The 24741-nt window shown below is 44.4% G+C and overlaps 2 protein-coding genes across 4 annotated transcripts in view; one reads left to right on the forward strand and one right to left on the reverse strand.

Annotated features, from left to right (window-relative positions):
• The window catches only part of nxn (nucleoredoxin), a 30675-nt gene extending 12807 nt beyond the window's left edge, over positions 1-17868 (forward strand). The window contains exons 1-8 of one of the 2 annotated variants that reach the window (XM_062960673.1): positions 5955-7378; positions 8806-8923; positions 9116-9249; positions 9846-9946; positions 10089-10195; positions 11600-11779; positions 14102-14226; positions 16833-17868. In XM_062960673.1, the coding sequence (XP_062816743.1) occupies positions 7364-7378; positions 8806-8923; positions 9116-9249; positions 9846-9946; positions 10089-10195; positions 11600-11779; positions 14102-14226; positions 16833-17015 (963 nt within the window). In that variant the 5' untranslated portion in view covers positions 5955-7363 and the 3' untranslated portion in view covers positions 17016-17868. Of the gene's footprint in view, positions 1-5954; positions 7379-8805; positions 8924-9115; positions 9250-9845; positions 9947-10088; positions 10196-11599; positions 11780-14101; positions 14227-16832 lie in introns of those variants that run through there. The other variant, XM_062960672.1, reaches the window with a different exon arrangement.
• Positions 1-24704, reverse strand: part of mrm3 (mitochondrial rRNA methyltransferase 3) — a 33382-nt gene extending 8678 nt beyond the window's left edge. Inside the window, exons 1-4 of one of the 2 annotated variants that reach the window (XR_507758.3) lie at positions 24339-24704; positions 22088-22332; positions 20718-20885; positions 19303-19960 (exon numbers count right to left, since the gene is read on the reverse strand). Coding sequence is in view for 1 of the 2 variants with exons in the window: in XM_003229754.4 (XP_003229802.1) it covers positions 19410-19960; positions 20718-20885; positions 22088-22332; positions 24339-24595 (1221 nt within the window). In the remaining variant the exon portion in view is untranslated. Of the gene's footprint in view, positions 1-14593; positions 19961-20717; positions 20886-22087; positions 22333-24338 lie in introns of those variants that run through there. The other variant, XM_003229754.4, reaches the window with a different exon arrangement.
• Positions 24705-24741: the final 37 nt, after the last annotated feature.

The following is a 24741-nucleotide window of genomic DNA, read 5'->3' on the forward strand; positions in this document are numbered from 1 at the left end:
AAATCCTGATTTAGTTTTGCCAATGGATGAGACATGAGAAGTGGTATTGTCCTGGTATTAATTACTGGGAACAAAGCCATGTACACACAAGAACATTGCATGGCTTTTGAGCTGGATCAACTGGATTGTGACTTCGATGCTGGTGGCCTTTTCTTCTTCCAGAACGCCGACATTTATCTGCCTGCCTTCTTCCCAAGAGATTTGCAAGATTTTTTGCTGATGGAATCAGTCCAGAAGTCGTGAGTGACGTTTGCAGATGGGCCATGTTTCATACAGTAGAGTTGGAAGGACCGTAGCTTTGTAAAGGAGTGTTGCGCCATTAAGCTGTATTCCTGGCATTGCTGTATTCCTTTCTCTCTCTCCTCGGTACATCTTTGGGGCTTCCTTCCCTCCACGAAATCTCCATACATGGAAATGCCGGCCTTCGCACAAAATCAAATCTAACAAAAGGGCCTGCTTCTTTCCCTCGACTGATGTTGAAGCAGATGGCTTTGGTTTCTTTCAAATAACCCAGCATGAAAGCAAACATAAAAGAGTGGAGGGCAGGATATCGTTTTACAGTATAGTCTGATGTAGTAGGGAAGTGGAGAAGTTTACAACTTGATCTGTTGGTATTCCTATTATTATTATTATTATTATTATTATTATTATTATTGTATGACACAGCAAACAAGATAGACATGCTGGATTTCATTTCACAAAATCACAAGTCGAACACTTCCCAAGTGTCTAGGACTGTGTGATGTATTTTCGGATGATGCGCGCAGATCCCAGCAAGGTGGCCTTTTGCAGTTGGCAGATCGTAATTTTGTCAATGTCTATCGTTTCCAAATTACTATTATTATTATTATTATTATTATGGAGGTACTCCAAATCCTTGCATGAGTTCTGCTTTGTAAGGATATATTTGTATCAAAATATGTCTTGGATCAATGGTGATTCAACGGAAGCAAGAGTGTGGTTGTTATTGTTATTAGGGAGGGACCCCAAATCCTTTCTAGCACCCTCTCTTTCTTAAGGATGTTGTTCACGTCAAAATATGTCCTGGGATCAATGGTGATTTACTGGCAACAAGAATGTGGCTATTATTATTATTATTATTATATTGTATGACACAGCAAACAAGATAGACATGCTGGATTTCGTATCACAAAATCACAAGTCGAACACTTCCCAAGTGTCTAGGACTGTGTGATGTATTTTCGGATGATGCGTGCAGATCCCATTATTATTATTATTATTATTGACACAACGACGTTGTATGACACAGCAAACAAGATAGATATGCTGGATTTCGTTTCACAAAATCACAAGTCGAACACTTCCCAAGTGTCGATTTATTATTATTATTATTATTATTATTATTATTATTATTATTATTACTAGCTTGAGTAACTGGCATTACCCGGGTTATTTGAAAAAGTCAAATTTTTAATAGTACAAAATGGATAAGGTTGTTAATTACAACTGGCTCTGGATGTAGGTGAACTACAACTCCTTTAAATCCCTCCAAAGACCTCCAGTACTTTTTGCTGGCCATGTGGGTTCTGTGTGTCAAGTTAGTTCCAGGTCCATCTTTGGGGTGGAAGGCAGTATGGTGTTTGTGGAGGACATTGGCAGGGCTCTTGGACATGTTCACAGCGCTCTCTATAACTAGGAGAGCCATTGGTGTCTCCTGAGTAGTGGGAGCTATAGCTGTTTGTGGAAGTGGGAGCTTGCCTGTGGAAGTGGACACCCCAGACACACACATACATACACGTTTTTACTTTTATTATGTGTATAGATTAGGGAGGGACCCCAAATCCCTGCTATTGTATCAAAATATGTCCTAGGATCAATGGTGATTCAGCGGCAGCAAGAGTGTGGTTAGTTGTATGCTTTTAAGTCCCACTTATAATGGGGTTTTCTGGGGCTGAGAGAGTGCAATTCGTCAAGTGAGGATCAATACATACAAAAATCTGTATATAGTATTCAGCTTTCACCTGAGAGCCAGTATGATGTAGTGGTTAGAGCATGGGAGACCAGGATTTGAATTGGGAACTCGCTCTCCAATAAAATGGATGCTAGATGTGGGGTGAAATTTCCAGTCCCAAATCCCCAATAAAACCTGCATCCCTTGCCTTATTGGGTAAGGAACAAAACGGGCCGTTGTCCCGCAACCACCCGGAACCTTTCTCCCAATGACTCATCCTTGTTTTGGATGGCTTCATTACAAAAGGATCTAGGTTTTTATAAAGATAAGCAGTGAAATGTTTTCAAAAGAGAGAGAGAGAAACGGTGTAAATCCCACAATGATTCACACCGGAAATTCGACATGCCTTTGGTCATTTGAGGGAGGAGGGATATTAACCGCAAGAGGCCCCAAATGTGGATTATCTGGCTCTGTGTCCTCTATTGCGACTTATAGCTTCTGTTACAGGGCTCGGTACCCAGTTGGTGCAGAAAACGGAGAGCAAAAAATATAATTCTGCCTCCAAATAGTTCAATGCTAGCAATTCTTGGCCATATTAGCAGGGGCTAATGGGAGTTGCGGTCCAAAATGTTCCGTAGGGCACTTGGTTCAGGAAGCATTGCTTGCAAGATATTGAAACATTTGTGTTTATGGGAGAGGAGGGCCCCGAATCAGTTCCTTGCATGCAGGCATGCATCTGCTTGGCCTAAGCAACACCATCTTTGAATATAGGAATCTATGGCCATAAAACGTGTCAGGGCTTCTATGCCTCGTTGGGCCCCATTTGGGTGGCGTCCCAGATGGAAATGGGAAGGCCATTCCCCGAGGGGCTCTCTTTCATGCCCTGTTTTACGAGTTTTTTTTCACGGGGCGTTGCAATTGTAATGCCATTCTCCTCCTGGCGCACCTTTGGCCCGGCGGCACATGCAGCCGGAGACATGTCTGTTGCGGGAAGGGCTTGGCGAAGGAGAGGGATTCTCGTGCGAAACATCTCTCCATGTTCAGTGCTCTAATGTGAACAAAGAGCAGCTCGAGGGTCGGGATACAGCTTTGAAAGACCCTGCTTGGCTGGGCAAGTCACACTCTCTCAGCCTCAGAGGAAGGCGAGAGAGAGAGAGAGAGAGCCCTTTCTGAGCGAACCTCGTCCCAAGAAAAGTACAGTCAGGCCATGGCTTTGCAGCAAGGAAGAGAGGGACAGATCCATTCACACATGAATCCTATATTCCTGTTGCTGGAGCAGAATCTTATGCAGGAATCGACAGGGCATTCTTCTCTTTCTCCCTGTTCTCCTCCTTCCTTTCTTCCTTCTGCTTCTCCTTTCTCTTTTCACCTTCTCCACCTTCTCCTACATCTCTGCCTTCTTCGTCTTGATCAGAAGCCCTTTCTCTACTGTTTGATGCAGTGCTTAGAGCAGTGGTTCCCAACTTTTGGGCCTCCAGGATTTTTGGACTTCAGCTCCCACAGTTCCTAACAGATAGTAAGCTGGCTGGGATTTCTGGGAGTTGAAGTCCAAAACACCTGGAGGCCTAAAGGTTGGGAACCACTGGCTTAGAGTTTTGAAGAGCTAGCTTCAAGTTTTCCCTGAACTGTTCTCTTAACATACATCACATTGTGGAGCATAAGATGGTCATGCGGGACCAGGGGAAGAGTTGCCCAAAGAGGAAGCCAAGCTCTTGCTGTCACTTTAGAGAATAAAAGAAAGAGTATAGAACTGCCATTCATACAGAGAGGTGACAGGCAGCCTCTTTTCTGAGTCAGTCTTACAGGGTCAGAATTCAAATAAACACTGAGATATGTCCCTTGATGCATAAATGTGTTGCTGCTAGCAGTGGCTCGTAGTTTTGGGAACGAGGCAAAGTATTACTACGCCATTGAAAGACAGAGCTGAGCCTTACATGAGATGGTTTTGGTCTTGCTTTTCTTTTTTGCTAGGGAGGCTTTTTATTTTCCTTGCAAAGGGAATTCTTTCTTTCCTTCTTTCTCTGAAACCGACATCTCGCTTTGTTGCTGGCTCGCCGGGAGCCCCTGCCAAGAATGCAAATAATTAGAGCAAATTAAACCCAAACCGTGGAGCCTGGGCATGTTGTGGATGTGTCCCTTGAGCTGTGCAGGAGTTTGGATGGGCAAGAGATAGAAAAACAGGCCTCTGACGAACATTTGAATCATCTCTGTAGCTGCGGCCATTTTAAAGGCATCTTCGTTGCACGTTGTAAAGCTCAGGGTGGATATATCTGCACTGTGCGGTTGCTCATCTGATGCTGCATCACTTTACATGGCAAACATAGCACTCATTATTATTATTGTTTGAAAATGTTTAAATCCTGAGGTTGACAAATCAATCTACTCAGCAATATGTATTAAATTTGCGTTGTTAAAGGCTTTCATGGCCGGAATCACCAGGTTGCTGTAAGTTTTCTGGGCAGGATGGCCATGTTCCAGAAGCATTCTCTCCTGATGTTTTATTCACATCTATGGCAGATATTCTCAGAGGTTGTGCGGTCTGTTATAGTACATTTGTTGATATCATTAACAAAGGAAGGGATTTTGCAACTGGCCCTCTTTAGCTTGTATGACCAGGCCCTCGAAATGAGAAAACATGATGATTCCACGGAATCGGTTGGGAGGGATTCCTGAAAAAGACAACCATGGCTTTTATCCTCATGGAATTGGCTGCTCTCCTTGGCAACTCCAGCAGACACAAAGCTGTAAATCTCTGGGTTTTTGTCAGGAAGCGGTCCCACCTTTGAGATAAACCCTGACGTGAAGCGGATTAGAAGTGAATCCTTTGACTAACATCTTTCAGGAAACACTGTGATCACTTTCCTCTCTTCCTCAGTTAGCTAAAATATACATATATATATTTGGGTGGAGTTCCACTTTAAAAAATTATCTGTTCGGACTTGCGTACAAATTTAACTTAAGAATGAATGTACAGAACCTATCTTGTTCGTAATTTGTATATAGCGTATTTTGTGTTTTAATAAGGCTCTAGGTAGGAAGTGCTAACTGTTCCTCTCCTTTTAAACCTGCTTGAACAAACGCAGGCCCCAGTTTGGGGAATGGGCTGGGATCCAAGACACCAGACGGTGTCTGGAAGCATTCAATCGAGCGCTTGGCTGCTTTACGGCACAATCGGATTGTCGAGTCTGGCAAGAACCCCGTTGAATCCTCACCCGTTGTCTGTATTAATGTTTGTAGGAGCCCTGAGAGGTGTGTGTGTGTGTCTCTGTGGTGCTTCTATATGTTGTGTCTCCCTTCAACATTTTCCCAGGTAGAACTAGTCAGTTACCTTTTTAGTCTCACATTGGGCAAGTCCGGATTGCTCTCCATGTAATGGATTTGGCTTGCTATGAAAACAAGGATTGGAGATAAAGCTTCAGTGGAGGCACCTTTCTCCCATCATAATAACACTTCCCTTCCTAGAAGTAGATTTCTCTCACTTCCTATTGTCTCACCCCCGTTCTTAACTATGGGTCATTTGCTGGTCGGATGTTTGTAACTCGTGGACGGCCTGTCGCACCTTCTGGGGCCTGTCTTGGGCCGCAGCCATTCTTTTTTAATTGGCAAACGCCTTCTCTGTTTTTGCCGCGGGTTTGTTATGACAAACGGGATGGATTTTTCCTGGCAGCGGCCCCACGTTGGCTCTCGGAGGCGCCAAACAAGGAAACATGGGGCTGAGCGCATGTGTGAATGTGATTGCGCTCTTTGGGGAGAGGTTGCCTGTTTTGTATTTTCTTGTTGACTTCCACCATGTGTCTTTGCTCATTTTCTGCCTCGCTACACAGTTGCGCCTTTTCCTTGTTTCTCATCTCCGGCGAATAATGTATTTACCTGAATCTAATACAGTAGAGTCTCACTTATCCAACACTCACTTATCTAACGTTCTGGATTATCCAACGCATTTTTGTAGTCAATGTTTTCAATACATCGTGATATTTTGGTGCTAAATTCGTAAATACAGTAATTACTACATAGCATTATTGTGTATTGAACTACCTTTTCTGTCAAATTTGTTGTATAACATGATGTTTTGGTGCTTAATTTGTAAAATCACAATCTAATTCGATGTTTAATAGGCTTTTCCTTAATGCCTCCTTATTATCCAACATATTCGCCTATCCAACGTTCTGCCGGCCCGTTTACGTTGAATAAGTGAGATTCTACTGTACTCAACTTTTTTGGCCAAAATAAGGGTGCACATTAGATTTGATGGTGCATGAGACTCAAGGAAAGCCTTTGACAACACAAAATAGGCCCTGTAGGTTTGTTTTTAAGCTGAACTTATATGTAAGTCAGAACAGAGACTTTTTAAGTGTTACTCCAGCCAAATACACATACACATATACACGTATACATCCTCTGTTTGACTGGACCTCCCTTCCCTGTCCCACATGAGCACCCGTTCCCTCCCCTTAATTCCATAAATATTCTTGAGTTTTAATATAATTCTGTTTATGGCTTTTAGCTTAGCTTAAATTCTTAAGTTAATTATCTTAATGTCCTTAATGTCCTAACAATGAAACGCCTATTTTAAATTTTTAAATCTCTTAACCCATAACTCAGATATGCTTGTAAGGGACCATGTCCTTCTTCTCTCGAACTGGTCATTGACCGTAATAAATGAACTTGACACATAGCTTTGGTCAGACCTCCCCCGGAGGAAGATTGTGTCCAGTTCTTAATTCATGGAGGATGTGGACAAGCTAAATTAAACGTTAGGGCCCTAAACTGATTCCTATCCATAGATGAAGCCAGACGGGAACAGGATTTCCTGCACTGAAGAAAATATGTGTGAAATCAATTGAATTTCTTCTCTCTCTGAGGCTCCCCGCTGCTTTGGGATGAAAGCCCAGCAGTTTTACAGCCGGCCTGGCAGACCTCTCGGCTTTTGAAAACAAAAGGTCCCCTCCGTAAACTCTGTCCCCAGGCAGGGAAAAAAAGAACTTCTGTTCCGTTAATTGTCGTTGTCACAACAACAACACAGACAAGGTGCCAAGTGCCCCCTTTCCCAAGGAGAGAGACCCCAGAAAAAATATCAACTCACAAGGACATAGAGGATTGCAGGAGCAGCCATGGGAAAGGGAAAGGACTGTTTGCCCAAATGAGAGTCTGGCCCCCCAAGAGACCCCCTGAGTGAGAAGTGTGGGGAAATGAAGAGAAATTCCAGCAGGGAGGCAATTTTTTTTTTTTGGGTGGAGCAATTCTCTCATCTGCCTCGCATACACTCCTTTGCAGAGGGCTTTCAGCCCAAAAATAATCAGTAAAAGAAAAGAAGAGCTTGCTTGTAGACTGGAGGAAAGAAGGGAAGGGAAGAAGAAGACAAGGAGGGAGAGAGGAGGAAGGAAGAAAGAAAGGACTCTGCGGATTTCCCAGGCAGGAAGCAGCCAGGCTTTGAAGCTGCAAGGCTATTCAATGCTAATCACGCTGGTCAGTGGCAACATTTTATTTATTTATTTATTTATTTATTTGCTACATTTATATGCCGCCCTTCTCACCCCGAAGGGGACTCAGAGCAGCTTACAAATTAAATTTACATACAATATTATATTAGTATAGTACAATACTGGTAATGAATTACTATATTGTACTGTATCAATATATTGTAATAACATTCACACTTGCCTCCAACACATAAGAGTTCTTTCTCCCATCCTGGACATTCCACAGATATATAAACCCCACTTGCCTAGTTTCCAACAGATTTCACAACCTCTGGGGATGCCTGCCATAGATGTGGGTGAAACGTCAGGAGGGAATGCTTCTGGAGCATGGCCGTACAGCCCGGAAAACTCATAGCAACCCAGAACCTACTTTGTTCATTACTTGGGGGTGGTGTGTGTGTGTGTGTGTGTGTACACATATATGCTCCGATTTAGAAACCCAGGGCAGTTGCCACCATTGCCAAGAGAGAGAAAATTACAAGCTGCAGTTTTCCTCTTCTTTCTTCTTCCACACAGTCCGTCTAGGTTATAATAAGGTCAAGGAAGTCTCCAAGCGCCTCTGGATTATTTCTACAAGCTTCTCGGCAACAAATCCCTTCCCCTTAGTGGGCTTGACGAACCCAAAGCACACGGTTCAGGAATGTAGCGGTCAAAGCCTCTAAGGCAGTGGACTCGACGGGATCCCAGCGTCATTCCCCTTTTGCCGGAGTTTTGGGTTTCCTGACTCAACAATCTTATCCTTCGTGGCCGGACAGCCCCTCCTTCCCTCCTTCTTTCTCCTTCTGTCTTGTTCTGTCTCTCCCTCCCTCTGGCAAGCGTTCCTCTGAGCTCATGCCACATCGGTTGGCTGTAATGCGAGGAGGAGAAAACCGCTTGAAATAAAATCGAGCTGATGCAACTTTGTTCTGGCCAGAGAAACCGACTGGATCGAGAGGCCTTTAAGTGGACACCGCCTCCACTTAAAAAACTGGTGTCATATACATGTTTTCCTTTGCTGTTTTGGCAAGGATTGCATTCCCTGGTGTGCTTTTCTCTCCCTCCCTTCTCTGCAGTGGCTTTGAAGGGCAAATGCAATGCTTAGAAAAGCCCCAGCTCTTTGTTGTTTTGAGCAGCATTCCCTCCAACAGCCCCGATATGTGACACTGAGCCTTTACAGTCTCGCTTTTGAAATGCCCCAGTTCCTCTTTTCTCCTGCTTTCTCCTCTATTTGCTGCAAAGTTTAAGTTCAGCAGAGATAAAGGAGGAAACTCTTTCCAGTTGCTTCCAGGACAGTTCCAGTTATCTGCCATGGAACCGTCTGGGTGACTTTCAGTGAGTCCCATTCTCTCAGCCTCAACCTCCTGTGAACAAATATAAACAAATCACATTTTCCACCTTCTGACCGTTCTCTCCTTCTTCTCCTCCTCCTTCCAGCTGAAACTTTGGAACAAATTCCGAGTCTCCAACATCCCGTCGCTGATATTTATAGATGCCACCACTGGGAAAGTCATCTGCCGGAATGGACTCCTAGTAATCCGAGATGACCCAGAAGGTGAGTCCCGTTCCAGGGTTTCCCGTGTCAGATGATCATATAGTCACCTTCAATCCACCGTAGCCAATTCATAGTGGAAGCATACTATAGAATCGCCCAGGAAGAGTCTGGGAGAAGACCTAGAAGAGTTTTAGAGAGGACATGTTTTTTTGTTTGAGGCAGTTTGTACTATAATAGTGTTCTGTTTTACAGGTTTGGAGTTCCCTTGGGGCCCCCGGCCATTCAGCGAGGTGGTTGCTGGCCCGCTGCTCCGGAATAGCAGCCAGTCCCAGGACAGCAGCCTCTTGGAGGGCTCCCACGTGGGGGTTTACTTCTCGGCACACTGGGTGAGCCACACTTTTAGTCCTTGCTTTGGGCCAACTACATTCCCAAGTGACAAGTGGTCTTGAGGAGATTTCCAAAAGGAAAATCGGCAACCGCAGCAACAGTTTAGAAGCTTCTTACAAGAGTAATTGAGCTTCAGCAATTTACAGGAGCAGAGGCAAGCTTTAAAAGTTACCAAAGCCTTTATTCAAAGACCTGCATTTCTATACAGGAAGGTTGGGGCCTAGTTTCCTAACTATTTCGCTGCCTGGAGACATCTTGTTCCTCTCCATGCTCACAGGAGGACTGAGCGGCTTGCTATGTGCTCAGATAAAGAGGCATTAGTCTAACAAGAAAGGTAATAGGAGGAGAGGACAACGGAAGAAGGGCTTTTCCTTGCCAATTCACTCATCTGTCTCACTTAATGAGGACTATAAACTTGTGCAGGATGGGGTTGAGGTCCAACATATACATCTCCAGCAGCTTCTCCGTTGGAAGATCTTGCTCTGCTGAGACCTGGAAAGAGGGAAAGAAGGGGCTTGTTGGCTTCCAGTGTATCCTTTCACTCAACAAAGATTTCATATTAATCTCCTCTACATTTTTTTATTCCTTTGTGCAGTGCCCTCCTTGCAGAAGCCTTACCCGGGTTCTCGTGGAGTCCTACCGGAAAATCAAGGAGGCCGGACAGAAGTTTGAGATCGTCTTCGTGAGCGCAGATAGGTAAGAAGCGGACCCAGTGGCCAAGCAGAGTCTTTTCCGCAGCCTCCTTCTTTTGCCGTTAAACAAATCATGTTTCTAGTCCCTAACGTCGGTTTGGGCGCTTTGGTGCTATTCGGTAAGCCTTTCTCAACCTCCGCTGCAGGTCGGAAGAGTCTTTCAAACAGTATTTCAGTGAGATGCCTTGGTTGGCCATTCCGTATCCCGATGAGGCTCGTCGTTCACGTCTTAACCGGCTTTACGGCATCCAAGGTAGGACCCAAAACAAGGGATTAAGGCAGCATTTTCCTTCCTTCTTTCTATTCTGTGATTCTGCTTCTAAAGAACCAATAGAACCAGCTAGGAAACAAAAATCATGTTCCATGGTGTTTATTTTCCTTGTTTTTCTTTATTGCAATGGGGTTCCCCGCTCCTTCTGTGTATGTATGGGGTTTCTTGTCCTTTCTATTTTCCCCCCAAATTTGGCTGGACAAGGGCTCTTGTTCTCCTGTTGCGCCTTGGAGGTGTGTACTTTTTAATGAAAGAAATATATATATACATAAGACGCCGGGATGTGTCTGAATGCATCCATTCATAGCGAAGGAGCGTGCTGTCCGTTCTTTAAACCCTTTTTGTGCTTGTATTCTGACCAGCCCTTCATTCAAAACCATGAGGACTGGGAGGTTGCTTGGGCGTAACTTGGTCCATCCTTGTTTTTAATTTTAAAGGCTGGGAACGAAAAAGAAAGAGAGAAAGAGCCCTCCCTTATTGGCCGTAGATGAAGGAAATTCGATCCTGGGACAGCTGAGGCACAGGTGGCTCTGAGGAGACTGGCCTTCTCCCTCGACAACTGTGTCTCCAGGCCTTTAAAATGGGGGAGGATTGGAAAAAGGGGGCAGGAGAAGCCAGGGCCTTGAGGAGAAGAATTGTGATCGGCTGCATGTTAGGGACGCAGCATTCCTCCCTCCTGAGTGAGAAAGAGGCAGCTCATAGTTTTAATTTTATCTTAATACTAGCATAGGGGTCTGGGTGAGGGATACTGTAAGGAATCATTAGAACTAGTCGTTTGTTTTTGGATTTTGGGAATGGCCCCATTAGGAAACATGTAAGAATGGGAGTGAACTACAACTCCCATAATCCTCCGGCATTAACAGCCTCCAACCTTTTCCAGTATTTTAAGTTCGTCATGATGGGTCTGTGTGCAGAGTTTGGTCCGGATCCATCGTCGGGAGGTTCACAGCGCTCTGCATATAGGTGGACTACAACTCCCATCATCCTGGGTCATTTTCCTTTCCTCTCCCCCTCAAAAACCAAACAAAAACAAAACAAGACCCTCCACCAATATTTAAAGACGGTCTTGATGGGTGTTTGTGCCAACTTTGGTCCAGATCCATTGTGAGAAATATTACGATATAAAACAGGTGTAAAAATCAAACATGTACAGGCAGTCCCCGACTTACATATGACTCTTAGTTAAGAATGAGAGTGAGACAACAAGAAGTGAGGGAGATCTACTCCTAAGAAGCGAAATCCACTCCTAGAAGAGTTATTATCATGGAGAAAAAGGGCGCTGTCTATCACTCTGTTAATTTTAACTGGTATTTCAGTGTGGTGCCATCTCTCTAGCGGCTCTCCCTTCCTGTTCTCCCTCTCATGCTCTCGTCTCTTCACCTCCAGGGATCCCGACCCTCATCATCCTGGATCCCAAGGGGGAGGTGATCACCCGCCAAGGCCGGGTCGAGGTGCTGAACGACGCCGAGTGCCGGGAGTTCCCCTGGTACCCCAAGCCCGTCCTGGAGCTGACTGACTCCAATGCCGTCCAACTGAACGAAGGCCCCTGCTTGGTCCTCTTTGTAGGTGAGGAAGCAGCACCATGCCTCGCTCCCAGCCTCCATCCCTGCCCTTAACTGAAACATTTGGTACTTCATGTGTTGCCATGATGATGATGATGATGATGATGGTGGTGGTGGTGGTGGTGATGATGGTGGCATTCATCCTCATAAACTTACCAGTATTTCAATGAGCCTGCTTTTGGCTGATGAGAGAGTCAAGTTGATTGGGATTGTTTGTTGTTGTAGACCTTCAAATTGCTTCAGGCTCAGGGGAACACTCAGTCTAAAGTTCAGGGCTGGGAAAAGTGCCTTTGAAGGCTGCATCCAGGCTTCAGGCCATAGTTTGGGGAGCTCTGCGTTATACTTTTTTCCCCCACTGTCAGAGTTTACTTAGACCGTTGGCAGCACTCTCCTAAGAGTTTCCTGGCAAGATCTAGTAAGAAGATAATTGTACAGGCTGTTGCTGAGTTACAAATATCCGATTTACTAAACAACTCCTACCGGTTGTTAAGAATGGGGCTGAGACTACAGGAAATGAGAGGAATATATCCCTTAGAAGAGAAGTTCATTCAAGACCTGTGGATGCTATATCAGCCGTCCCCAAGTTTCGAACAAGAGGGTTCTGTAGGCTTGCTCTTAAGTCTAATTTGTTTGTAAGTGGGAAGGGATACATTTTTTAAGTGTAACTTCAGCCAACTCAATGACTATGAGTTCCTTCTTTTAATGCTCCTCTGGGCAAACCCTGCAGATACAAAAGAGACGGCATCTTTCCCAAATGAGTTCTTTTCTCTCCCCGGGGGACGTTGTACGTTAATAGGATATGCTGTCGTCCAAAACTTCACACAATGGCCACTCCGTGTGTTGCCGACATCCTCAACGTCGGGCCCCAGCTGTGCCTGAATGCAGACCCCTGGAGCGTTGGGCCAATCCTTTTGCTTCTGAATGAACGGATGCACACACAGAGTCGCCTCCCTGCATAAGGAATTCATTGGCCTTTCAGTGTGATCTCACTTCTTAACGGGTGACTTCCTCCTTTCCAACTCCTGGCGTTTAGATCCCTTTCTCCTCTTCGAATGGACGAATGAATTTTATTATGGTTTCAGACCACTAATAATACATTAAAACTGTTAAGATTTTCTGTGTTAGGGAAAACTACTCAAAAATTCAGCAGAGCATCCAAAATATGCAAATGCAGCGTACTTATAATTGAGCATTCTGCTCACAGCATGCAGAGCGTGAAGTGCCATGTGGCTGTAAAGAATTTAGAGCTTAGGAGGCAAACATGCAGAGTTCAATCTTTATAATTATAAAAGGTAAAGGTTTCCCCTGATGTTAAGTCCAGTTGTGTCGGACTCTGGGGGTTGGTGCTCATCTCCATTTCTAAGCTGAAGAACCAGCGTTGTCCATAAACACCTCCAAGGTCATATGGCCGGCATGACTGTATGGAGCGCCATTACTTTCCCGCCGAAGCGGTACCTATTGATCTACTCACATTTGCATGTTTTCAAACTGCTAGGTTGGCAGAAGCTGGGGCTAACAGCGGGCACTCACTCAGCTCCCCACATTCAAACCTGCAACCTTCCGGTCTGCAAGTTCAGCAGCTCAGCGCTTTAACACACTGTGTCACAATAACTACATTTCTAGATAGTAAATAACTGGGTCCTAGCTATTCTATTATATCCCCATCTTTCTAGGATTCAAAAGAGAGAAATCTCCAAGCACTACATCTCGCCTGACACACAAGCAGAGAGAGATCTCAAAACACAGCACGTTCACTACATACCAAGATAAAGTCAGAAGGCTTGCAGTAGAAAAGCACCCATTCTACACAACCATTCAGAATGAGTAAAAACAGAGGAGAGAAAAAAATTAGATACATTCCAACTGTCATTCAGGAGTCAGATTTCCCTCAGCCTATTCTAAGCTATCTAATCCTTATTGAGGACTGCAGACTTGAGCAGTGTGGCGTTGAATTCCAACAACAACAAAAAAAACAGAGGTTTCTCAGGTATTAAAACCTGTAGTTTGTCCAGTCATCTCTTCAGTGGTTTTTTGCACTATCCTGACAACAGAACATTCCTTGGGAGGTAGGAAAAGGAACTGTTTGTTCTGTAACAGCTCACACATTCAGATATTATATGATCGATTTCGTGCGAATCGGTGGTGGGCAATGAGCTCCCATTTCGTGGCCTTTCTGTGCAAGCCCTTTATTTGTTGCACGGATTTTCCTCCTCTTCCAGGCACCGTTTCCCATTGTGTTTTGAGGAAAGGAATGAACGGTCATTGCACACCTGGGGAGTGATTGATGGGGACCTGCTTGGCTAATGCTTCTCTTTTTGTGCCCCAGATTCCGATGACGACGGCGAATCCGAGGCGGCCAAGCAGCTGATCCAGCCCATCGCCGAGAAAATCATTGCCAAATACAAAGCCAAAGACGAAGAGGCACCGCTCCTGTTTTTCGTGGCTGGAGAGGTAAAAGGGAACACCTGATAGGGCCGATCCCTCTGGCATCGGGACCACCAGAACTGGTTTTGGCCCCAAATGGCCAACTTATGAGTTGTTTCTATGGTTGCTTCTTTATTATTTGTATCCCACTTTTTTTTTGCTTCAGGGTGCTTTCTCCTCATTTTTATTTTTTAACCCTACGAAGTAGATCAGGTGGGGAGAGAGTATACTCAGGTGTAACATTTCCTACCTAATTTTTGGAAGCATTGGGAGTGGGATTTATTAAGTGTATTTTAGCACTAAAAGGATTGCTTTTATTTCCTTCTGTGAAGAGAGAAGAAAGTAACCCAAAGAAAAGCAAAATCTACTCCTCAAACCCCATTAGAGAATAATATAATAATAAAAAACTTTATTTCTAGACCACCCACTTTCCCTGAAAGGACTCAGGATGGTTTACAGACACTGAACAAAAAGGCAAACATTCAGTGCCTCAGATGAGTACAAACACATCAAAATAATACAACATAATGCACCGTAACAACAGTAAACTTAACAACAAAAAATTAAGCATTGAGATTTATTTATTTTTTCGTGTCAGGAGCACGAAGAAGTTGCTTCTGGAGTGAGAGAATTGGCCGTCTGCAAGGACGTTGCCCAGGGGATGCTCTGATGTTTTGATGTTTTACCATCCTTGTGGGAGGCTTCTCTCATGTCCCCGCATGGAGCTGGAGCTGATAAAGGGAGCTCATCCACGCTCTCCCCAGGTGGGATTTGAACCTGGCAGCCTTCAGGTCAGCAACCCAACCTTCAAGTCACAAGGCTTTTATCTCCTAGGCCACCAGAGGCTCCAGCATTGAGATGAAAATAATATTGGATTGTTTTTATTATTATTATCATTATTATTATTTAGCATTGAGATCAAAATAATAAAAACAATCCAATAAGACATAGTAAACTAAAACATGAGTAAAACATTACAACATATACCCTAAAGCAGTTAAGATACAATTACTGTATATTACAATGGCTTTTAAAACAAGAGTGTCTTCCAATACTTTGGGAACAAACCCCGCTAGAAAATAGTTTTGCATTATCTTTCCGATGTTTGGAGCCTGGAAGAAGCAATGACCTAAAATAGATGCAGACAGCACTCCTTTGCCTTCCAGAAATCTTTTTTTGGCTCTGGATAAGGGATTCCTTTGCCACCCCACCACCTCTGGGACGTCTGAATGTACCCCTTTGTTGGGAAAAGCAGGCTCCAAAACAAAGGTCCTGCCCCTCCCCTAAAAAAAAGCCTTCCCAAATCGATGTGGGGAAATGTATTCCTCCCCTTCTCAAGCCTTCCATTTTTCAAGCCTTTTCTCACAAAAACCGGGACAAAACAACACTGCCCTTCATTCATTCCCAAGCGCCATCTGCTTGCCGGCGGCTCCTCCTCTCGACAGACCCCTGAATGACCCATTCATCACCTTCTCGAAGGGGGAGTGCCCCACCTTGATTTATGGGTGCTGTGGCTGGCAAGGTGGAGCTGGCGTTTTGTGTTTATTTGTATTCTAAGCATATGCCTCCTTTAAAATCAATAAAGGATAGAGAAGCAAGTAGGTGGATGAACACCTTTTGTGGGTCAGTGAGAGACCCTTCTCCTGGGAGTTGACCTGCTGCCGACCCTGTTGGACAAAGAGCCTTGGACGAAGAGACTTACTTCCAGCTTAATTCAAGCCTATTATGGGCTATTCTCTGATTTATTCAGAGAAATGTTCTGTTTGCCACCTTCTCCAAGGATATACTTGTTAGGTTTCTATAGCCAGCGGGGATTTGACCTCTGGTCTCTGGAGTCTTGCTCCAACATTCAAACCCCTGCATCACTAGGTCCCATGGTTATCCAGAAGACTCCTGCATTTATGGTCTCCTTCACCTCTGATATAAAAGTAGGAGAAGGTTTCACCTCTGTTAGAGGGCAGGGAATTTAACTTTTTTTTTCTTGGCAGTGGGTCATTTTCAGCCCTGACCCAGGTTTCCATTGTGTCTTGATTGACAAGAGGCAGGGCTAGGAGGCAGGATTGTTGACAGTGGCTTGTAAGAGGAGCCTGGCGACAGCTTTCCCCTTTTATTAGGATCTAGCAATAGATACCTTACAATTCCTACATGCTTTTTAAACATGTTGGTGGACGGGGCAGGCATGTCTGCACTCCCCTTTTCTGCCATGTTTTGCTCTTTGCATTTATTCAGGAAGGGATGCAGCCACTATTTAAACCAGTGATTCCCAAACTTTGGGCCTCCAGGTGTTTTGGACTTCAGCTCCCACAATTCCTAACAGCTGGTAAATTGGCTGGGATTTCTGGGAGTTGAAGTCCAAAACACCTGGAGGCCCAAAGATTGTGAACCATTGGTTTAAACCGATCGGCTGGACTAGAACCCCATTCTTTTCTAGCTGACACTTTATTACAGATATAACGCTGCAGCCTGATCACATAAATTGTTGTTTTTACCAATTCTCCTAATGCTGCTAAAAAACCTAGCTAGACAGAGGATGAGAAAGGTCTGAAAAGCCCTTATAATAGAAATGGGCTTCTTTCTTGGCCTTTCCAGAAGCGGTTTAATCAGGTTCCTTCTCTTTGCTCGTATTTCCGTAGGACGACATGACTGACTCCTTGCGGGATTACACCAACCTCCCAGAGGCCGCCCCGCTCCTCACCATCCTGGACATGTCGGCTCGCGCCAAGTACGTCATGGACGTGGAGGAGATCACGCCCGACATCGTCGAGGCCTTTGTGAACGACTTTCTGGTGGACAAACTGAAGCCCGAACCCATCTAAAGCGGAGTGGCGCTTTCCCTCCTTGGACTTTATTTAAAAGAATAATAATTGCCAAACTCGGTGCAGAAACCCAACTCTTTATCTCAACAGTCTTTCGAAAAATACTCCTCTCGATTCGACTCTTCTAAAGGTGCTGAAGATACGGGGAGGCTCCTTGTGTCTGGGCTTCAACGCATCAGAGAGATCTTCTCACAGGGATGTCATCCTCGCTTTAAATACAGCAACGCTTGGGGTTCACCGTGCCCCAAACCCATACGAGACAAAGCAATACGCCCAGTAGTGGCTAAGAAAGAAGTATGTCTGCATTGACTGATGCAACTTGTTGCTGTCGAGTTTCTTTTGTTCGAGGGGAAAATGTCCTTCAACTTCTCTGCGACAAAAAGAAGCACCCTCATGAACCATACACCCACATTTCCCCATATGTCAACAACAAAAGAAATCTTCAGAAGGTGGGCCATTTTTCCATTTCAGCCCCAAAGCTAAGCCAGGATCTTACAGCCGATTGGACTCTTTGACGCCGGTTTCTATTTCTTTGCCTTGTCGAACTTTTCTCGCTTCTGGGTTGAAAGTAGCGAAAGAGGGAGAGGTATATTGTGTCCAAAGACTTAGCAGAAAAGGTAAGTGGGGGGTAACTTTAGACACAGCTGTCATCATTGAAGCACAGAATCCAAAGTCCCGTTGGATGTTCAGGATCATGAAACTAGCCTTGAATCCCAGGATTATTTTGGGTATTTTGCCCCTTTCGCCTTTCCTCTTCCATGATCACCCTATTTGTACTCAAAGCAGGCAGTGGGGAAATGGTAAAAAACTGTACATGGCAATGGGAAATTTGTAATAAAAACCATTCTGGTAACCGAACTTGTCATTGGCGTGGTTTGCAACAAATGCAATGAAACTTAAGACTACAGTTTAGCATGTTTTAGAGAAAAGATGCTTCCCTTTCCTTAATGTTAAGCTGTTTTTTTCCCTTTTACCTGGATTGAAAAACCTACTACCCAAATGTTACAAGCGTGGGCTGGGCAAACTTTGCAGCCTCATCTGATTTTTTGGGGGCATTTAGTTTGACCTCAGCGCAGAGAAAGTGGGCTTTTGCCATTTCCTATTTTACTTGAGGTCTAATGGGCCCGATTCTGCTTTATAGGTAGGATATTTGAGTGTTACAAAGCATATTTAGGTGTTAACTATGTGACTCAATTTCCGGCAGGATGCCTTTTCCACATCCCACCTTCTTTTTTGGCACAAAATCTTGTTGCTGTGACATGTCTTCAACTCCACCCTCATGACTGGGAATCCTAATACGGTACATAAATATACTGCCATCTCGTGGCAAAAATGCACTTAGAATCAGAGTTGGAAGAGACCTCATGGGCTATCCAGTCCAACCCCTTACCCAGAATGTTTTTTTTATTACTGTGTTGCTAACTGAAAACAATATGGATGAGCCAGTGAGTTTAAATGGTTTTTTTAATTTAAGACTGGGTTTCGATGAAATACCCAATTTGGGCAAGTCATACTCTCTCAGCCTCTGAGGAAGGCAGTGGCAAAGGCTTTGAACAAATCTGGCTAACACCCCCCCTCAAAAAAAATAATGATAAGTTGACTTTGTTGTTTGGGGTCTTTAACTCGTTTCCAAAGACAAACAGACCAAAGGTTTGTTCCTACAGTGGAAGCCATAGCCTTTGACTCAAACCACTACAACTTTTGAAGGCAAATGACATACGTTTATGAACACAAAAGTAGCATTTCAGACTACCTTTTTAGGGATATAAACCTAGCTGGGCAAGCTTTGAGATAATGCAGAAGTCTCCCTTTTGGTACAGAACATATGACAAAAAGACTTTCCCTGACCTGAAAGTTAGTTCAACCTAGTTTTGCGAATTGTTAAGGCTTTGACATATTACTCCCACTCAGACACCAAGAGGAAAAGACATGGACAAGAGAGAAAATGAGCATTTTTTAAATTCTATGAACATTTGACCTTGTAAATAAGCCAATTGTTTTTCACATTTGGAAGCCATCTGTGTGAGATGGCAGGCCTTCTGAGACAAATGGGGAGGGGGAAAAATTCTAGGAAATGGCACATATTTTCCAAAGAGGGGTTTGCACACCCAGCATTGGAAATGAAAGAAGGAAGCGATAGCAGAGCTAGGCAGTGGCACAAACTGGCCTGAACAAACAGTATGGGGTTGGAGGAGGAAGGAAGGGAGGCACGCAGGTCATGCTGCATCCGAATCCGTCCTGCCAAATACTGAAGTCGGGTTTCAGCAAACCATATTTTGTAACTAACCTTATGCCCCTTTCCTCCTGCTTTGGAGATGCAAGAGCCGTTTCGATGGGAGCGGAGTGTCACTGGCGGGCCCTCCAAGGTCGTTTGGGGTGATGTATTCCTCAGCATCATTTCAAAACACGGGTTGTTTCGATTTGCTGCATCCACCGCAGCTGGCGCTTGGCCTCGAAAAGCAGGATGCTGGCGGCCATGGCGGCGTTCAGACTGTCCACTCCAGGGGCGATAGGGATGAGCAGCCTCCTCCCCCCCGTGTCCTGCGCCAGGCGCATGGCCTCCTCGCTCACACCGTGGGTTTCTCCCCCAATCACCACCGCCACAGAAAGGTCCATCCATGGGTCGTAGCAGCACTGACCTTCCACTGTTTTCTCGTCCTCCCCTTCCTCCTGGCTGTCCAAATCACGGTCCCAATCTGCCCAGGGTTTCAGCCCAGAGGACCGGGAGACCCAGCCATGGCTGCAGGCCTTAGAGGGCGAGGGCGGCGGTGGCCCAGTGTCTGTTTGGGGTCCGGCGGCATGAGAGCCGTCAGCCACATAGACGCAGCTTTCGGGGAGGAGATAGTTGGGCACAAGGTCCCACTCCAGGTTGGACACAATAGGGAGGCGGAAGTGGGCCCCCATCCCTGCTCGCAGGACCTTGGGCTCCCAGGCATCAACACAGCCTGAAAAAAGAGGAGAGGGAAGGAGTCAGTGTTTGGATAGGATTCCAGACACCAAGGAAGCAACTAATCCCATCCTCCTATTGTTCAGGAAGACAGGAAGACACTATCCAAGCCCTCCTGACAGATAACCATTCAGGCTCTGCTTAAACAAGAGGGAAAGAGACCCCACAGGACTCTGAGGGGGCAACAAGTCCTACTTCTCCCAACAGGATTGCCTTCCTATTGTTCAGGTGGAATGCTGGGCAGGAAGACATCATCCAAGCCTTCCCGAGAGGCTTCAAAACCTCCAGAGAAGGAGACTTCACCAATCATTTACCTTGAGTGTTTCCATCTTGAAGACACTATCCAAGCACTCCCCAACAGATGCCCACCCAGCCCCTGCTTAAACTGAGACAGAAGGAGACCCCACTGGATCCCAAGGAAGCAACAAGTCCCACTCTCCAACAATTATTCCTAATATTCCGGTGGAATCCCAGTCCCATCTCCTTCTGCCTTGCAGGAAGACACCATACAAGCCCTCCCGACAAATGGCCTCTTTTAAAAGCCTCCAGAGAAGGAGACTTCATTAATTTCACCGTGAATGTTTCCATCCTGAAAATGCATAGGACCCTAGAGTTGTAAGGGAAACACCAAGGGCCATCCAGTCCTGCCCCCCTCTTGCCAGCAGGAAGGCGCCATCAAAGCTCTCCCGACACATGATGGCCAGCCCCTGCTTTAAAAACACCTACTTTTAGACCAGACTCATTCCACTGCCCACCTTTGACAAGCAGCACCCGGCTGCATCCTGCTCCAGCTGCCGACCTCAAGATGGTACCCAGGTTCCCGGGGTCACGGATATTGTCACAGATGAGCGAGAGGGGTAGCTGGTGCTCTTCTGGGACCTCGGGGTAAGTCATTTTGGCATGATCTGGCCTGGAGAAGATCCCTGAAGAGAACAGAGGCAGGCAGGATTAGTCAAATGGCACTGGAAAGACTTGGCACCAGTACAGGACCATGAAAATCACTCAAGGATAACCGTATACATCATGAGATGAGATGGGACATGAATGTAAATAGAATGTTTCATGTAGCCAATGAAGCTCACTTTGGGCAAATTCCATTTTTTCAGCCTCAGAGAAAGGCGAACCTCCATGAAATAAATCATACCAAGAAAACCTTGCAACAGATTTGCCTTACAATGTCGAAATAGTAATTATCAAAATAGTAATAATAATAATAATAATAATAATAATAGTAATTCTAATAATAATCATCCCCTATACCCCACTTTCTCTGTGCCAAGGGAGATTCACAGGGACTCTGACCTGAAGGCGCACAGTAATGAAAATCCATAATAATAATGATACTAATAATAATAGTAACGATAAGAATGATCATTATCATTCAAAGGGCTCTGGCCTGAAGGCACACAATAATGAAGGTTGTTGTTGTTGTTATTATCATCTATACCACACTTTCTCTCTTCCAAGGGAGACTCAAAGAGCTCTGACTTGAAGGCACATATTAATGAAGATCCATTTTGATGATGATGATAGCAATTAAAAGTTATCATCTATACCCAGCTTTTCTCTGCCAAAGGAGACTCAAGGGGGCTCTAACTTAAAGATACAAAATAATGAAGGTCCATTTTAATTATGATGATAATGTTATATTTATTAGTACTATAGTATTAGTATTATATTTATTATATTTAATAGTAATCATCATCTATACCTAGCTTCCTCTCTGCCAAGTGAGACTCAAAGGGGCTCTGCCTTGAAGGCAAACAATATTGATGGCCCATTTTAATAATAATAATAATAATAATAATAATAATAATAATAATAATAATAATAGTCATGATGATAGTTATCATCATCTAGCCCCCTTTTTCTGTGAAAGGAGACTCAAAGGGGCTCTGACTTGAAGGCACACAACAATGGATGTTCATTTTTACCCGCAATATACCAGTCCTCATTCTTTTAAGAAATGGTGGTTTGGTTAGAGGACATTTGAGGGTTTTCCAAGAAAAACGCCAAGAGTATTATTCCAAAGGATTTGGACAAGTATCTTGTACAAGAATGGCACACTTCCCTGTTGAGACGGCAGCCGGACAGAAATAAATGCATGCGGCTGCCTCCGACTTACCAATGGCTCCCTGAGACGTGACGACATCTGACCAGTCCTTGAGATCTTTGCTGTTCACCTTGATGAGAGAGGCGCCTCTCAGCTTGGCGGCCGGCAGCTCCTTGAGGTGCTCTGTGGAGCTGAAGAAAAGTGTCTGGGGGGCAGCCCCTGCTTCCAAGGCGTCCAAAATGAGCCGCCGGCCTTCTAGAAGGATCTTCCCGTGCTTCTCACGGAAGGCCCTCGACTTGGCCAGTGTCACCACTTTGCTGCTCAAAGAAAAAGGTCCATTAAGGCCTCTCAAACAACCCCAGGGAGTTTTGAATATGCTATTTCTCTTCCTGTTTTTATACTATAAACCACCTATGGTTTACCAGTTAGGATCTATATTTGTTTATGGTTCTGGAGGGAATCTATATTTCTATATTTCTTTGAAGGAAATCTATCTACCTATCTATCTGGGGGGGGGGGGATATCTATTATAAAATGTGTATACTAATATGTATCTAACAGTACCTATAAAAGAAAATTGAAATATTGAATATATATATATACACACACACACACAGAGAATGTATACTGTAATATATATATATATATATATATATATATATATATATGAAAACTGAAATACATAAAAAAACACACATATATATATATAGAAATAAATATGTATACTGTAGAATAGATATAAGAAAACTGAAATATCTTTAAATGGCATATATATATATATATATATATATATATATATATATAGAAATATAAAATATGTACACTATTTAATATATAGTATTAGTTTAATGTATGGATTCTGTGAATTAATATTAAGTCGAACACGGACTGGCTCTGACTTTGGCTCGAAACTTCCCTTGTTGTAATGGTCACATGGTTTTAATTGTTTTGATTTGGAGACCGGATTTGATTTGTGTTTTATGTTTTGTTTTTACTACATGTTGTATTATATGTGGCATTTAATTCTGCCATTGTGTAAGACCGCTCTGGGTCCCCCTGGGGGAGAAGAGCGGTATATAAATTAAATAAATACATAAAGGAAATTTGAAATAGATTTTTAAAAATTATATAGAAAGGTTCAATGTGTTGTTGAAGGCTTTCATGACCAGAATTACTGGGTTACTGTGAGTTTTCCGGGCATGGTCATGTTTCAGAAGCATTCTCTCCTGATGTTTCGCCCACATCTATGGCAGGCATCCTCAGAGGTTTTAAGGTCTGCTGGAAACTAGGCAAGTGGGGTTTAGGGTTTATATATCTATGGAATCACATCCAGGGTGGGAGAAAGAATTCTTGTCTGTTGGAGGCAAGTATGAATGCTGTAACTGATCACCTTGATTTGCACAGAATAGCCTTGCAATGTCAAAGCCTAGTTGCTTCCTGCCTGGGGGAATCCTTTGTTGGGAGGTGTTAGCTGGCCCTGTTTGTGTCCTGTCTGGAATTTACCTGGTTTTCTGAGTTTTGCTCTTTATTTACTCTCCTGATTTTAGAGTTTTTTTTAAAAGACTGGTCGCCAGATTTTGTTCTTTTTTATGGTTTGCTCCTTTCTGTTGAAATTGTCCACATGCTTGTGGATTTCAATGGCTTCACTGTGTCATCTAACATGGTGTTTGTCATTATAACGTCCCACCCTGGACATCATTCCGCAGATATATACAGTAGAGTCTCACTTATCCAACATTCACTTATCCAACATTATCTGGATTATCCAACGCATTTTTGTAGTCAATGTTTTCAATACATCGTTGAACATTGGATAAGCGAGTGTTGGATAAGTGAGACTCTACTGTATCATGATATTTTGGTGCTAAATTCGTAAATACAGTAATTACTACGTAGCATTACTGCATATTGAACTACTTTTTCTGTCAAATGTGTTGTATAACATGATGTTTTGGTGCTTAATTTGTAAAATCATAACCTAATTTGATGTTTAATAGGCTTCTCCTTAATCTCTCCTTATTATCCAACATATTCGCTTATCCAACATTCTGCCGGCCCGTTTATGTTGGATAAGTGAGACTCTACTGTAAACCCCACTTGCCTAGTTTCCAACAGACCTTACAGCCTCTGAGGATACCTCTCATAGATCTGGGCGAAACGTCAGGAGAGAATGCTTCTGGAACATGGCCTGGAAAACTCATAGCAACCCATATATAGAAAAGGGTAAAACCAGACCTTTTCGGTCCCAATCAAACTGCTGCTGCAGCAGCACTTCCCAGAGAAAACTACATTTCCCAGCAGGCTCTGCGACTTCCGTCCTCACCTCAGCCTCTTGTCTCCGGGCCCGGCCTTCTCGTAGCGTGGTTCGCTCTCTCTGGGACCCTGTTCCTCTTCCCAAGCCTGGGCCTTGGGCTTCTCTTTGGGCCCGGAGCGGGATGGAGGCGGCGGCGCGGCGCTGGGAAGGACCCTCTGCTGTGAAACGGGGGGCAGCACCCGGACGGGGCTCCTCCTCAGCGCCCGCACCCCTCTTTGCCCGAGGACGAACAGCGGAGCCAGCTTTCGCCTCAGAAGAGCCGCCATTTTTGTTACGGGCAACAGCTACAAAAAGAAAGTCTCGCAAGACTTGAGGGAGTCGTTTGGCATTGGAGTCATCGCGAGAGTTGCTCCCGTTGCTCCTGGCAACGTAACAAAATGGCGGCCGGTACCAGAGGCGGCTAGGTTAGGCC

This window comes from Anolis carolinensis, unplaced genomic scaffold (genome assembly GCF_035594765.1).
Source record: "Anolis carolinensis isolate JA03-04 unplaced genomic scaffold, rAnoCar3.1.pri scaffold_7, whole genome shotgun sequence".
Classification (NCBI taxonomy): domain Eukaryota; kingdom Metazoa; phylum Chordata; class Lepidosauria; order Squamata; family Dactyloidae; genus Anolis; species Anolis carolinensis.